Genomic DNA, 13,506 nt, shown 5'->3' on the forward strand with positions numbered 1-13,506 from the left:
AGGATTCAGGGCCAGTACCTGCAGATGTTACTTTTGACCCAACAGCATTTAGAAACACCAAACCCTGCCCCCATGTGTCAGAGTATTGCCAATTTTGGGTTCTTCATGAAACCTAACCATGCAATTTAAACAGTCGTAATGTTGTGCACATTCACAGTATAGTAGTTTTTAGCCACAGCCTGTGTAGGTAAAAGTAAGTAAATAAACTTTGGTTGCAAGGACCAAGATGTGCTGGACACAATTTTATACCCATACTGGATACTCCAACCATTATCAGTTTAACTGTCTTTTGCATGGAACCCCAATCATTTCACATGGAGAATTTACCTGTGGACAGATACGTGGGGGAATGGGTGGGGGGGGGGTGATTAAGAAAAAAAAAATCTTCAACATAATACATTTTACTACATTTTTAATTTAAAAAATACATTCTTCAAATAAATTATTAAATATTTGCTACTAAATGGTACAAATTAAAAAAATATGCACACCTGTAATAAAAATTAGTTAAAAACATGAAAATACACATTATTTGCTCTTTACATGATAAAGATTATGTTGACATTGTTGGGGTTGTGAACAACAGCTGATTTATCTTCATCTGGAGTTATGTTTCTGGTTTACTGGAAACTAAACAAACAAGAAAGACACCTAATTCATATTTAGTAAATAGAGTAAAAAAAAAATCAAATACTGAGTACTTTTTCAGCAAAAGATATGGCTTATGTCATTCGTTTGGATGGTAACAATCCCAGGCCATGAATACGGGCATACACACACATTTCTGTTGCAGTCGTTGGGATGAAGATGAGAAGGACACCCAGGTGTCTGAGGTGTGGGGACATGTCTCTAGTGTTCTCTAATGTTCTTTGGTGGACGAGGACACCTTGTGTCAGAGTGTACTTTCATAACTCACTGGTGTTTCGTCGTCATCTTCTCCTCCAGCTTCAGTGCCTGCAGGGTGAAAAAATGAGGAAGGAAGTTAGGCAACATAACATTAGATGTAAAACTACTTTTTAAAGACAGGTCATTTGCATGAGTGACTTTAACAAACGTGCAACCTTAGGTCAACAGACTTTGTTTCCAATGAGCCAATTATATTTTATTGATTTAGAGATAATACTAAAACAACCAAAAGAGGAGCTTTAGCTTTAGCTTTTTTCATGTTCAGTTCACATTATGAAAGACCTGATTTGCTCCAGAGTTGTAACTATTATCTTTTTTTTCTCCACATAAGGTACAAGACAGCAGACACTCAATAGATTCTTGACTGCAGGCTGCAAGAATGCACTGTGTAGAAAGTCACAGTTGTAACCAGTGTTGAATGATCCTTAATCTTCTACATCTTAATCTTTTTTTCAGGGTCACAGTAGGTTGAGCCTGTCATTGGGTGGAAAGGTGGGAAGGGGGTTTGTTGGGGTGTACAGCCAGATCATCACTAGTCCATCACCAGGCCACATATAGAGGCAAACAACAATTCATAGACAAGACATGTATCCTAACAATAGACAGTATTTGCATGTGTGCACATTCCTGATGCCGATTATTTTTCATTTGAAGTGCACCAACTGGAGATGGGGGTTTGTTAAAAAAAAAAAAACCATGAAGCGTTGAGTCTGTGTAAATCTTGAAGCTTCAACTGTCTAAGCAACACATCTACTACCATAGACAGAGGGAAGGATCTGAAGGAAGAGGTGATGGACGACTACTTGAGTAGAGGTGAAGCTAGGTAGGTAGCTGGGTCGAGTTGAATTGTTTGATTTTACCCACCTAAGAAAAAGGCTGATAGATTGGGTTTGACTCGCTCACCACAGGCAGAGTTCTTGGGTCTCTGCAGTAACTGAGGTCCACACAGTCCTATAATTATTGCTCCTACAGGAGCTGTGAGGAGGATGGACAGCACAGCCACTGTCAGCACCTTCATGCCATATACCTGCAGCTCTGGGCTATCCTTTGTTCTGGCCATGTCTAACGCTGTGGAGCCTATAGCCGCCTGACGTGGGGGAAAAAATATATGAATTAGCGCAAAGGACATTTGGTACTACATTGTTTTAATGCACTTTAAATTTAAAAGTTTGCAAAATATTAGATCTGCTGATGTTCAACAGAAGATTATTGACCTCTAACTGTTCACAAAACTGATCACAGATATACCTGGACTGTGGCTTTGGGCATCCATGCGATGGCGATAAAGAGCTTTTCTTTCAGGTTAAAACCCGCGCACAACACACACACAAAAGTGAACGAAACTCGCACCAGAAGGGCAATGAGCAGCGAGGCAATACCCAAACCTAGGAAGAAACATTACAAAAGTAATCACAGTAATCAAATTAGTGCACAAAGTGACGTTTCTTTATCAATTACTAGACACATCAGATGGCCTCATCTAAATGTCCTACCCATGAGGTTGTGAACCAGAAAAACAAAACCTAAGACATACATCTTTCCTGCTGTATTTTAACAATGAAAATTCATGACAGAACCAAAACATTTATTTGACATCAACAAATGTATTTCTTAATAAAAATCTCATCAACGACTGCTCCGTGGCTGTTTAACCCTGTTAACTTCACCGTTTTTCTCTTTTTTTAAAGTCTTTTTAAAACTTTGTATTTTAAGATATTGTCCCAAAATCCCAAAAATGTTGCTCTTTAAACTCCAATTCTTTATGGGATTACTGAAGAAGTACACTGTGAATATATACAAACACTCAAAAAAAAGGTAAGCTTCACTGACAGCAAAATATATTCTTCCTGGAATTTGTTTTTGACTAAGCAAATCTTGCTTACATTCAGTGACATTTGCATCTCTCACTGTGACGATCGCATACTGTGTTAGGAATTGTGCATGGACTGTGCGCGTGTCTCACCGACTGTGTGTCCCTCCAGCTCAGAGACACGAATCTCTGCTCCTATGAGTCCGAAAAGCAACGGCTGAAACACGTCCCATGCCCAGTCCACCACTTCCTCCACCCGTGCCTTAAGAGAAACAAGATGTACAAAGAACTGAGGTTTGTTACATAAAAGGCTGCCTGTCTCCTTAAGCAACTCGATATGTGAAACCCCCACTGCTGTCAGGGTATTGCTTTGTTTTGTTCATGTTAAATAGCTTCAAGTTTTTAGTAGGGAAGGCTCGATACAACTTTTTCATGGCTGATACTGACACTGCAACTGGAGTATCTGCTGATACCAAATTATTTCTGATACCTCCAGCATGGTGTTGGGCTGCTGTTGCTAAGGTGATAATGTCACTGTTTACAGCACAAATGTTTGTTCAATGCTGTAAATGTGATGTGTGTCTGATACTGTTCCTGATTATCAGATCTAGCCATCTTTAGTTTTTACACCTTTCGGTTTTCACTGATTTCAATATGTTTCCTTTGTGGCTTGTATCTCTCAGTTTCTGCAGTTTTACTCTAAATCGGGAGATGAACTTTTAAATCAGCAGCAGCAACTGCATTCAGCTGTCAGACACACTGTCAGAAGAGGAAATGTTTTTTCCTAATGGGTTGTTCCAATGGGACTGACACCATCTATCAATTTTATAATCACTGACAACATCTTCAACCCAAAACACATTATTGTAGGCTGACAGACGGAAACGTATGGCAGAAAGAAAAAACTGCTACCTTCTCATGACCCCAGCCGAGCCCAGCCAGAAAGGTCAACACCAGAGTGCAAAGGCCTCCGGATCCGGGAAAGCCAGCCACACCACTGCCAAACACGGCAAAGACGGACAGACCCAGCACCAAGAAGGAGCGCTTCATCACCAGGTGTTTCTGGAAGAGTGTGACGTTTGTTTAATTAAGAATGATGTTTTTCATAAAACTGGAAAAACATGTTTCTCATCAGGTAACAAAAGAGTAGTATTTGTACCATAGAAAACACATTGTATTTTTTAATGTCTGAAAGTACAAGAATTAATGCAGATCGAAAAGCGACACTCACTTGGTCAACACTAGGAAAATGTTGGATGAGGAAACCAAGGAGAATCCCAGCAACCATCCCACCAGCCACCTCCAACAACCCCCTCAGAAGATTGTACCAAGTGGAGCCTGAGAGAATCAGGGAAAATGAAACAGATTAACTGGAAGCTTTGTTAAAGTCATTTTGAGTAAATGTGTTCTCCTATACTGCAAAAAAAAAAATTTCAAGGGAAGGGATAAAGCCTTGCATCAAGTAAATGTCATAAAATATTGAGATTTGATAATGGCTCACTAACATCCTCTGCTGTTCTGCTGAGGAACTACATGCATGGATGGCTCACTGAAAGATGATAAAAAAGATGGAAAAAGCAAAGAAGATGAAGAATCACATCAGCTGTATACCTGTAGCGAAGGCCATGCCAAGGCATGTGGTGAACCCAGTAATGGCCAGGATGTCGTCGAAGCTGCACGCAGCCATCATCAGCGTGGGGATGCCCTGCTCCACACCGTAGCCATCGTTCTGGAGCAGCAACATAGCAGGAACCACCACTGCTGGAGTCACAGCACCCAGCACAAAACTACGAACAGAAGATTTTGGAAGTTGTCAAAGTACTGACTACTGGAAATAAACCCTTCCTGTTCCATCAGGAAAACACACTTTTAGGGTGAATGACAATGGAAAAGAGTGAGTAGTGTTATATTTACCCGAGGATGAAGCCCCACACCCAGGGTAGGTCCAAGAGGAAGTGAGAAACGAGAGCTATGGTGCAAGCCTCTATGAGGCACGGACCCGCGGCCACACGTAAGCACACAGACTTCAGTTTCCTCAGGGCCTGAAAACATGGACACATACAGTATCAGTGTTAGGAAAAGAACACCCAACATAAATTCCATGCAGACACTTCTACAGTGAATGGAGGAACATTTGTTTCACTTCCACCAGTTCTGTATGTATTTAACGATGTGCATTAGTAGAACAACAGACATACCAATGGGTCCAAGCCCAGACCAGCTCTGGCAAGGATGACAGCCAGAGCAATGTTCCTCAGTGAGGCCGACCATTTGGTGTTAATGTACACACTGTCTGTTATCACTGGGATGTTCCTCAGCGTGAAGCCCATCAGCAGCATACCTGCAGTGTTAAAGAGAATGTGAGAAACTAGTTGAACTTGAAGACTTTGGTTCATTTTCTCACAATTCTCTCCTGAAATGAAGTAAAATGAGTAAAGCACCCTGTTGCTTTTCAAACTTCCCATTGCTAAACTGCACACCAGAGAAGGAGACTTAAATTACTGTTATTACACATAACACGTGTGGAAACAGAATCTTAAATTGCTGCAAAGATTCATTATTCATTATAGATATTTTTATTTAATCTAAAACAAATACATTTGAATTAAATAAAATCGGCATAAACAGTGTGTTCAGTTTCACCTAATAATGGAGGGAAGGGTGGAAGTTTAGGAAGATGGACTAGAGCCACCAGTTTGCCTCCAACGAGTGCAGAGATGAAGAGGACTGTGATGCCAAACAAGTTTCCCCCTGGAAGACATTCCTCCACTGTGATGGACCAAATCACACCAAAGAGGACGCCTGCCAAGATAACTGGAAGGAGAAGACATACATGATAAAAATGGTGTAACTGCACTTTTACGAAAGGACAAAGAGAGATTGTTTTATCATATTTCTGATGTTTACCATCATTGATCCTCCCATGCTTTATTACCTTTGGTTATGAGAGAGGCCAGGATGCCTCTTGGTGGACATGGGCAATATCTCTGGATCAGAGGACAGCACACTAAAGGGGGGTCTGTGTTTGTGCCTGCGTCCACCACTTGGTTTCGAGGAATAAAATATGTTGTCTCCTCTGTTACATTTGGAGTGGAAGCACGTCGCACCACCACCTGGATCTGGCTTACATTGAGGTGCTGAACAAGAAGAGTAATTATGACATTTTAAATATTTCTGTGTATTACCAATATTTCCAAATGACTAAAAAGGACATGATGAAATTGCATTTTTGGGGAAATGTCCTTTAAAATACAGATATACAGGTATACAGATAAAACACAGATACAGATAAGTTTAAAACTATAGTAGGGCTAAGTAAGATAAATTAATTAATACTTTTCAGATATTAGTAGTGTCTTTACTGACTGTTTGTCTACATTAGCAATGTTTCTGCCCTCTCTTTGTGTGTTTTTGTTAATGACATCTCCTCTAGATTATATATTTACATGTGGAAAATTAAACCACTAGGTGGCAGTATTACAGCATAAAAGATTTAGAGTTATCTGCAAAGCCCAAAGAAGCAGAGAAGGTGAGTACATTAGCAAGGTTAGCTTAGTCTACATAAACTCATTTCAAACACATTACTGTACATTACTGCATATAGGTGGATAAAGATACACATCTGTCCAGGATATCCCTGAATGAGCTTAGTCTACATAAACTCATTTCAAAATTTGCGCACTATGTGCTACCACACTGCTAACAACCACACACCTGCTCTGTACCTGACAAAATGTGCAATTCGTATATCTTGGGGAGAATCACTAATAGCCATTGTCGGTATAGGTTACTGCATATAGGTGGATAAAGATACACATCTGTCCAGGATATCCCTGAATGACCAGAGACAAGACTATGTCAATGCAAATACAGTAAAGTGTGGAATTATTAAAATATCTTACCTCAACATGGTTTGCTGAAGGTATGGGGATTTTGTCCAGCAGGGGGCTGGGAGCTGGACTGGGTAATGGACTAGGTGCTGGGCTAGGAGCAGGACTATGTGCAGGGCTAAGATCTGGTGTGGGTGGTTTGGGGTTTGTGTCTTCCATGGCAAATAGCTACAGTAATGCTTTGGTCCAAACACTTCTGTTTGTCAAAGTTTATATAAGAGCTGTATGGGTTTGGCCATCGATTAACAGTTCCCTTCACTCCTGTTTTTCTTTGTCCAGATCACACCTCAGGCTCCTTTTCATACGGGAGAGTCTAATAATAGAAAGAAAGTGATGTTAGTTGTGCAAATTGATCCAACAGTAAAAATAATAACATTATTTTAGATTTTTATATACTGTAGTGTAGTTCTATCCTTTTAAAGTCAAAATATGCAAATTAGTTGTACTAATCTACTTAAATAATACGGTACACAGGTTCATATATAGTACAGTATGTCATGTCATGTACTGCGGACTTCGCGTACCATGTCTTGGAGACCTCTGCGTGAGAGAAATTAAGTGCATCAGGAAAAAAATGTTCTACCGAGGGTCTTTTGAGGCTCCTGTGTACAACTGTAAATCCGCTGGTATAAAGAAAAAGTGGTGCCAGATAACTTCATACAGTAATAATAATAACAACTTTATTTATATAGCACATTTCATACAGTCGTGTAGCTCAAAGTGCTTTAACACAGTAGACATGTCCACTCCGCTGGTGACTTCGGTTAAATCCAACTTCGAGTCACTCCATTGTTTTGACAGTTGCCTGTGAGGACAGGCGTTAGTTAATCCAATTGTAAGCAGAGCACACTAATCAATGCTTACAGGTGCACCATATGGCACATCCAACTAACATTAGCAGTAGGTTAGAACCGACCAACTGCAAATCTATACTCGGGTAGCTAGCAGGCAAAATAAACTGTACGTATGAGAATGGACGGATTAATTGAAGTTTTATTTCATTCAAGTGCCTTCTGGATGAACACGTAAAAACAGCTAAAAACCACAGCCATGGCTAACAATATTTAGCCGGCAAAAAGGCAACTCTCCGAATTGCCTACAGTTAACCCATGACAGCAGATCCAATATCGGACATGAGCGTTTAGAAAACGTGATATTATTGAAACTGACCTGACGTTAGAAAAGACGTTTCCATGACAATTCCTAACGGGAATTAGCGCAAACATCCTCACAATAGATCGGAGTTAATGAGCAGAGAGACGGCTTTCTTTTAATGTCCAAGTTAAGCGAGGCTCTCCGTGTCCGACATTGGACGTATCGCCGGTAGCCACCTTTGTGCTTCCTGTGGATAGCGGTAAACTCCACTCCCACTCTTCAAGCACAGTAGCGGGTTGTAAATACAGATACTGCCTCCCTGCGCCCGGGTCCCCAAACACCACTGTTATAGAATATAACTTACCTCATATCATACAGACTGGAGACACGCAGTGCCCGACTCTGCTCCTGAGCCAGTTACACCAGCTGGTGAAGTGGAATCAGGCGGATTACAGAGAGCCAGGAGTGTTTGTGGCAGGGACTAAGAACCAGCACGGGCATTAGATGTGTAGGGGGGCAGGGTATTTGGGTTCAACCAAAAAGTCGAGGAAGTACTTTATGCTGATGTCTCCAAAACACTTCATTAGCAAGCACTAAAACAATTTTATAATATATAGCTTATCACACATACATCAGAAGCCAAAAAGTAGTTTTTGCATTCCAGTATCCTTCTTTTCTCTTGTAGTTTATTGGTCTAGATGTGTGATTTTTAGTCATCACCACTAATGAGCATAGTGACTGTGGCCAGGAAAAAAGAAGTGTGGTGAGACAGTGGACATATTTGACAATGGACATTGAAAAGAGAGCTTTAAGACAGAAGGAAAACAAAAAGACACGAGAGAAAATTCATTCAAGTCAAATATTGACTCTAGGGACAGAAGAACTGACTAGAAGCCCAAAAAATACAGTATAAGATTTAATTAGATTTTATTAATCCCACATAGTGGAAATTTGGTCTTGACAACAGCAGGTTTGACACATACACAACAGAGTTTAAAGGCACAACACATTTTGAGATGAATCAGTATACTGTAGTAAAAGTAAAGAAGCCAATACCAACAGTGCTTCACCTTATCATGTTTTATGAACATGAATACCAAAGGGCAACAGATAACAGATAGTGCCCTTGGTCTCTGAATTGCCCCAAAGGAGACACAAACTTGGAGTTGTGTGTATATGTGTGCACATTTTACCTTCAGGTTGTTATCAAGTGTTTTCCTGCCAGGCATTATGCAATTCATTTATCATTGATCAGCCAGGCCTTTTTGTGGTTTTTCCTGAGCAGCAGTGTTAATGAGTAAAAAAAAAAAAAAAGTTAGTCAATCATTTAGTCTTTAGTCCAAGGGGAGAATTAAAATTTTAAAAGTTTGTCCTCTTCTGGTTAACGATCTATAATTAGTTGACATTGTGCATTATAGCACTGTGCTTTTGTAATGGCTTTTAAGGGACCTGAAGGTCCAGCATGTGGACCTTAATTGACCATGACTTGCTCAGAAAAACAAAGTGAGTTTCTCATTTAATGGCTTTCTTGTAATGTGTTTTAAAATGTCTGCATGACTAATAATGTTGTCAAGTATCTAATTAATAACATACCCAGCAAATCATTAATCATACACTGGGTTGTGGGCAGAGATTAGTGCAGACAGATGCAAATAATGAAATAGAGAAGACACAGGAAAAAAAAAGAGAAAACACAGGGAGTGTAAAAATGAGAATCTTTCAGAGTTCAGAGTTGACAATGCTGTACACAGTTTTTATTTTTTATATGAAAAAGTGCTTTGTTAAAGCAGGCACTTTATTTATTTTTACAATTATTGATTTTTGATGAGTAATAACCTCTCCTGTCTGGGAACTCTCTAATTACCAGCATTTGCCATGTTATGGTACAAGCAAAATAATTATACTGTGCACTCTTCATTTACAATTCCTTCATCTGCAAACAAGTGACTCCACTGTTGCCACAATGTTTTCACAGTCTCCATCCTGCGTCAATGATGTGTTCAGTTCCTGTCACGTAGGCTGACTGTGGAAGATCCAACACATGGGAGAGATAGTTTGAATACTGACACATTTTCAGTAACAATGGTTTTTAAGAGAGTCGTTAAGACATCTGACTGCTGGTGTGTGACATTATATGACCTCTGCACTCACCTCATCTGAGGCCAGGTAAACACACAGGTAAGCCACTTCTTCAGCTGTACACATTCTGCCAATTTTCTGTCTTGCCATGAAATCCTTATATGCCTGCAGACAAGGAGTTATACATGTGGCATTTTAATTAAGGTAGCAGTAGTAACATGGTCGTACCAAGTTGGCAGTTGTTTGTACAGACTAGGCTTCATAAAAATGTCATTTTTAGATTTATACGGTCCTGATCCTTTGTTTTGCCAACAACCATACAAATAGGTAGTGTAAGATGTGAAAGTGAGTGCTTTCTTTCTATTTAGATAGCCTAATGTTAGCTAGGATTGGCTTTACCTTGTAACATAATGAGGTTTCAGAGATGACATGAGTATAACATTGCAGCAAGTTCAACTGTACCTGCTCTGGGTCAGGTTGAGCCTGGATCCTGCCTCTCAAGGATGGGGTATCGACCGTACCTGAGGAAATAACAAACAACAGTTAGACTTGGTTTCAAAGTGCCTTCATTATAAGGCATCTCGGGACGTTAATTAAAAAAAACGTTTGGTTTATATTATTTGACATTATTCTTTTAGATAATGTGCCTTTTTTTTACTCACCGGGACAAATACAATTACAACGAATGCCTTTCTCGATGAAATCAACCGCAATAGATTTGCTCAACCCTATTACCGCGGCTTTTGAGGTAGCATAGACAAAACGGTTGACAGCACCTGTTTTAAAAAAAACAAAACATGTCAGTCATCCAGACCCACATAAGGAGTAATTATCTTAAGAAGATTACAGTGATCTTAGTCATACTTCAGTGTGTCTTCAGGAGGGAACAGACAACATGTGGAATATCTTGTACCTTTAATGGTTGATACAACAGAGGCCATGTTGATAATGTTTCCTGATTTCCTTTCCAACATCTAAAATAAATAAATACCAAGATGGTCACTGTAAATTACATTTGTGTAACATTCCTCACTGTAGGACAAAAATCATTCAAACTCAAATTCCTCAAAGCTGCGTTGTGGTGAGTTTGCAGCTGAAGCCGGATTAGGGATTGGGTTTAAGGTACTGTAGGTAATCCCAGTGAACAAAGGATGGGGAACAAATATGAACATATGTCACTCATTCACCAACCCATTCCATTTGCTCAACCACAGATTAAACTAGATAAACTCTGTAATGAAGTGGGCAAAGATTACCTTAGGCAGGAAAGCCTTGCACATCCGGTACATGCTCTTGACATTCAAATCCATGGTGAAGTCCCAGTCGGCCTCTTCACAGTCCAAGATGGTGCCATGGTGCACAAAGCTGTTCACATAAATATCAAATCAATCATCTCCACCTCAAATAAAGGTCAAACCAGTGACAGTAATGATTATTTATGTGAATCTGTGGCAAACAGGAACAGGAATTTAGGATTCTACAAATTTGTCCATGTAATCAGAAGCAAACTTAAAAATATGAGGCCATTTTTTAAATGTTATGAATGTAATAATATCAGTAATGCTAGTGGTTTGCAAGTGTACACTTAAAAGAATACGAACAGGTAATAAAATGTTAATTTACTCTGTTTGAGGTAAATGTGAATTAGTAATTAAATTTGAATTTCTCTGTAACTGGCCGCCAATTTGAATATGCAATTAAAATAAATCTCCATCAAAAATTACACATGTAATGAGAAATTAGTTTTTGTGTAATAAGAAAAACTTTAAACGTGTAATTAACTTTGCAGCCGAGTGTCTTTAGACTATAAATTACTGTGTACATTACTGTGTACTGTGTACAAAATATAAGTATGAATGTGTCTAACTAACATGCAAATCTGACTTTGTACTCGTGTTGTGTTCATACAGTTAGACAGTAATGCATCACTCCATCGTTAATGAAGCACTGCATAAAAAGCTTAATAGAATAATGAATAAGAGAAGTACCCAGCTACATTGAACAGCACGTCTACATGGTCAAGCTCCTTGGCCAGAGCTTCCACTTGGTCATTCTTGGTCACATCCACAACCTTGGTCTTTATCCCTACAAATGAGGAGGAAAGCTGTCCAGTCACTAATAAAAATATATTACTTTAAATTAATTAATTATTTGCTTTCTGCTTGCCTATGTTAAGTGTCTGCTGCTTGTAATTAAGAAAGTCAGCGAAGCTTATTTCCTTTGACTACTTCCTTAGAATATAATATGAATTTTAAATGCATGACAGCATATTCAATAATGCGTGCATATCAACAGGCTCCTACTGCTACCTGGACCAGGTATGAATTTCTCTTTTATGAGTTTTAAACATTTAACTTAATCATTTTTATTGGTGCTTTTTGTTACGTTGTAGTGGCTGTTTTGCAGCTATGAACCAGCAGATGGCAGCTTCACACCAAGCGATATTAATTTTACCTGGAATCCCGTCGAGTTCTTTCAGCAATTCCCCGTTGACGTCTGTTGCTGTGACGAGAGCTCCTTCTTTCGCAAATGCCTGCACACAAAACAAGAGAAATAAAATTGATTTATGCACTTTTTACCAATTGTTGACATGTCGGTGTTCTTCAGTCCACATTTATTCTTGTATTCACAGATAATACTTTTACTGTCTATCTGTTCTTTTGGTCAGGCTAACGCTGATAGAGAGACAGCATCATTAACCACCACACAACGAAAAACGCCTTTCAAGCTCTACATAGAAAACGCACGAGGCCAAGCACCACATGCAGCTGATAACGCCACATCATTTACTAACTAATGGTGTGACACACCGTAGATGGACTACTCTGGTCTTTCTATCTGAATGCCACCACAGTCCAAGCCCTCAAGATAAAGCGTCATAGAGATGAGGGTTTAAAAAAATGTGGTGATGACCCAATATGAACAAGTGTGTGTGTGTGTGTGTGGTATTTTTCAAGTGTTTTGTTTGCTATTTGTCTGCAAAGAGGACTGTGCATGAAAAATGTCTTAACACTATGTTTTCATCTGACAACAAAGGTACTGAATTTCTACTTTGTGTATGGTGACAACTGGCAACATTCAATATCACATGACCTATGACACATATAAAAAAGCAACTATGTAGAAATATGCAAATAGTTTGCATTCAGGGATATCTTAAATGCATTTTATAAATAAAACGCAGTCAGTTGTAACACTGGTATAAATTATACTGATTGAAGCGCATTACTATTGCTGCAGCACGTCCGATCCCCTGCGCTGCCGCTGACAGCACAATCACTTTTCCATCCAGGCGGCCCATGGTTCTCCTGCTGCTGTGATCAAAACAGGAAAAACAACCACCATGTTTCATATGTCGATTGTTTTCCCTCAACGTAAAACCATGACAACCCAAAACTGATATTAAATGAAACTGGAAACTTACCTGGAAATGTTAAGCGTTTATGTGAACTTCAGAAGAAAGTGACACGTGACCCCGGTCTGAGTCGGCTATTAGTTCTCGCACAGGAAGTGTTCCTTCAGCCGCGCAAGCAGCGAGAACACGAACTGTACAGAAAGTTCCTTCAGACTTTGTTCCCACCGTTTTGTCTGACGGGGAATGAGTTTGTCGATTCGTAATTATTTTTAGTTTCAGTGCAGCAAACCTTAAAGTACATACACAAATTTAGTACGCAGATAACGACGTGAATGTGGAGTAAATCGTCTTGACAGTGACAATAAATATGG

At 39.4% G+C, this 13,506-nt stretch overlaps 2 protein-coding genes across 5 annotated transcripts; both read right to left on the bottom strand.

The window, feature by feature from the left end:
- Positions 1-410: 410 nt before the first annotated feature.
- Positions 411-8,218, bottom strand: si:dkey-162b23.4 (sodium/hydrogen exchanger 9B2). Of its 3 annotated transcripts, none has more exons than XM_025058559.1 (13): positions 8,066-8,218; positions 6,619-6,919; positions 5,652-5,853; positions 5,360-5,530; positions 4,915-5,057; positions 4,631-4,758; positions 4,328-4,503; positions 3,948-4,054; positions 3,629-3,778; positions 2,870-2,978; positions 2,155-2,291; positions 1,810-1,993; positions 411-954 (listed from the first exon to the last, which is right to left on the bottom strand). In XM_025058559.1, exons 2-13 carry the CDS (start codon positions 6,763-6,765, stop codon positions 893-895), a joined length of 1,716 nt encoding a protein of 571 aa, XP_024914327.1. In that variant the 5' UTR covers positions 6,766-6,919; positions 8,066-8,218; the 3' UTR covers positions 411-892. The 3 variants fall into 3 exon arrangements, with proteins under 3 accessions (XP_024914327.1, XP_016891053.1, XP_008315377.1); XM_017035564.2 differs by having other exon boundaries at positions 1,771-1,993; XM_008317155.3 differs by lacking the exon at positions 8,066-8,218 and adding an exon at positions 7,777-8,015 and having other exon boundaries at positions 1,771-1,993.
- A 389-nt stretch (positions 8,219-8,607) lies between these two features.
- bdh2 (3-hydroxybutyrate dehydrogenase, type 2) lies at positions 8,608-13,506 on the bottom strand. 2 transcript variants are annotated; one of them, XM_017034917.2, is made up of 10 exons: positions 13,205-13,506; positions 13,010-13,091; positions 12,235-12,313; positions 11,769-11,865; positions 11,037-11,145; positions 10,694-10,754; positions 10,443-10,556; positions 10,243-10,301; positions 9,853-9,945; positions 8,608-9,724 (listed from the first exon to the last, which is right to left on the bottom strand). In XM_017034917.2, the coding sequence occupies exons 2-10, from the start codon at positions 13,079-13,081 to the stop codon at positions 9,671-9,673; spliced, it is 738 nt and encodes a 245-aa protein (XP_016890406.1). In that variant the 5' UTR covers positions 13,082-13,091; positions 13,205-13,506; the 3' UTR covers positions 8,608-9,670. The 2 variants fall into 2 exon arrangements, with proteins under 2 accessions (XP_016890406.1, XP_008315376.1); XM_008317154.3 differs by having other exon boundaries at positions 13,010-13,094; positions 13,205-13,505.

The sequence above is a fragment of the Cynoglossus semilaevis genome, chromosome 9 (assembly GCF_000523025.1).
Source record: "Cynoglossus semilaevis isolate Cse_v1.0 chromosome 9, Cse_v1.0, whole genome shotgun sequence".
NCBI classification, from domain to species: domain Eukaryota; kingdom Metazoa; phylum Chordata; class Actinopteri; order Pleuronectiformes; family Cynoglossidae; genus Cynoglossus; species Cynoglossus semilaevis.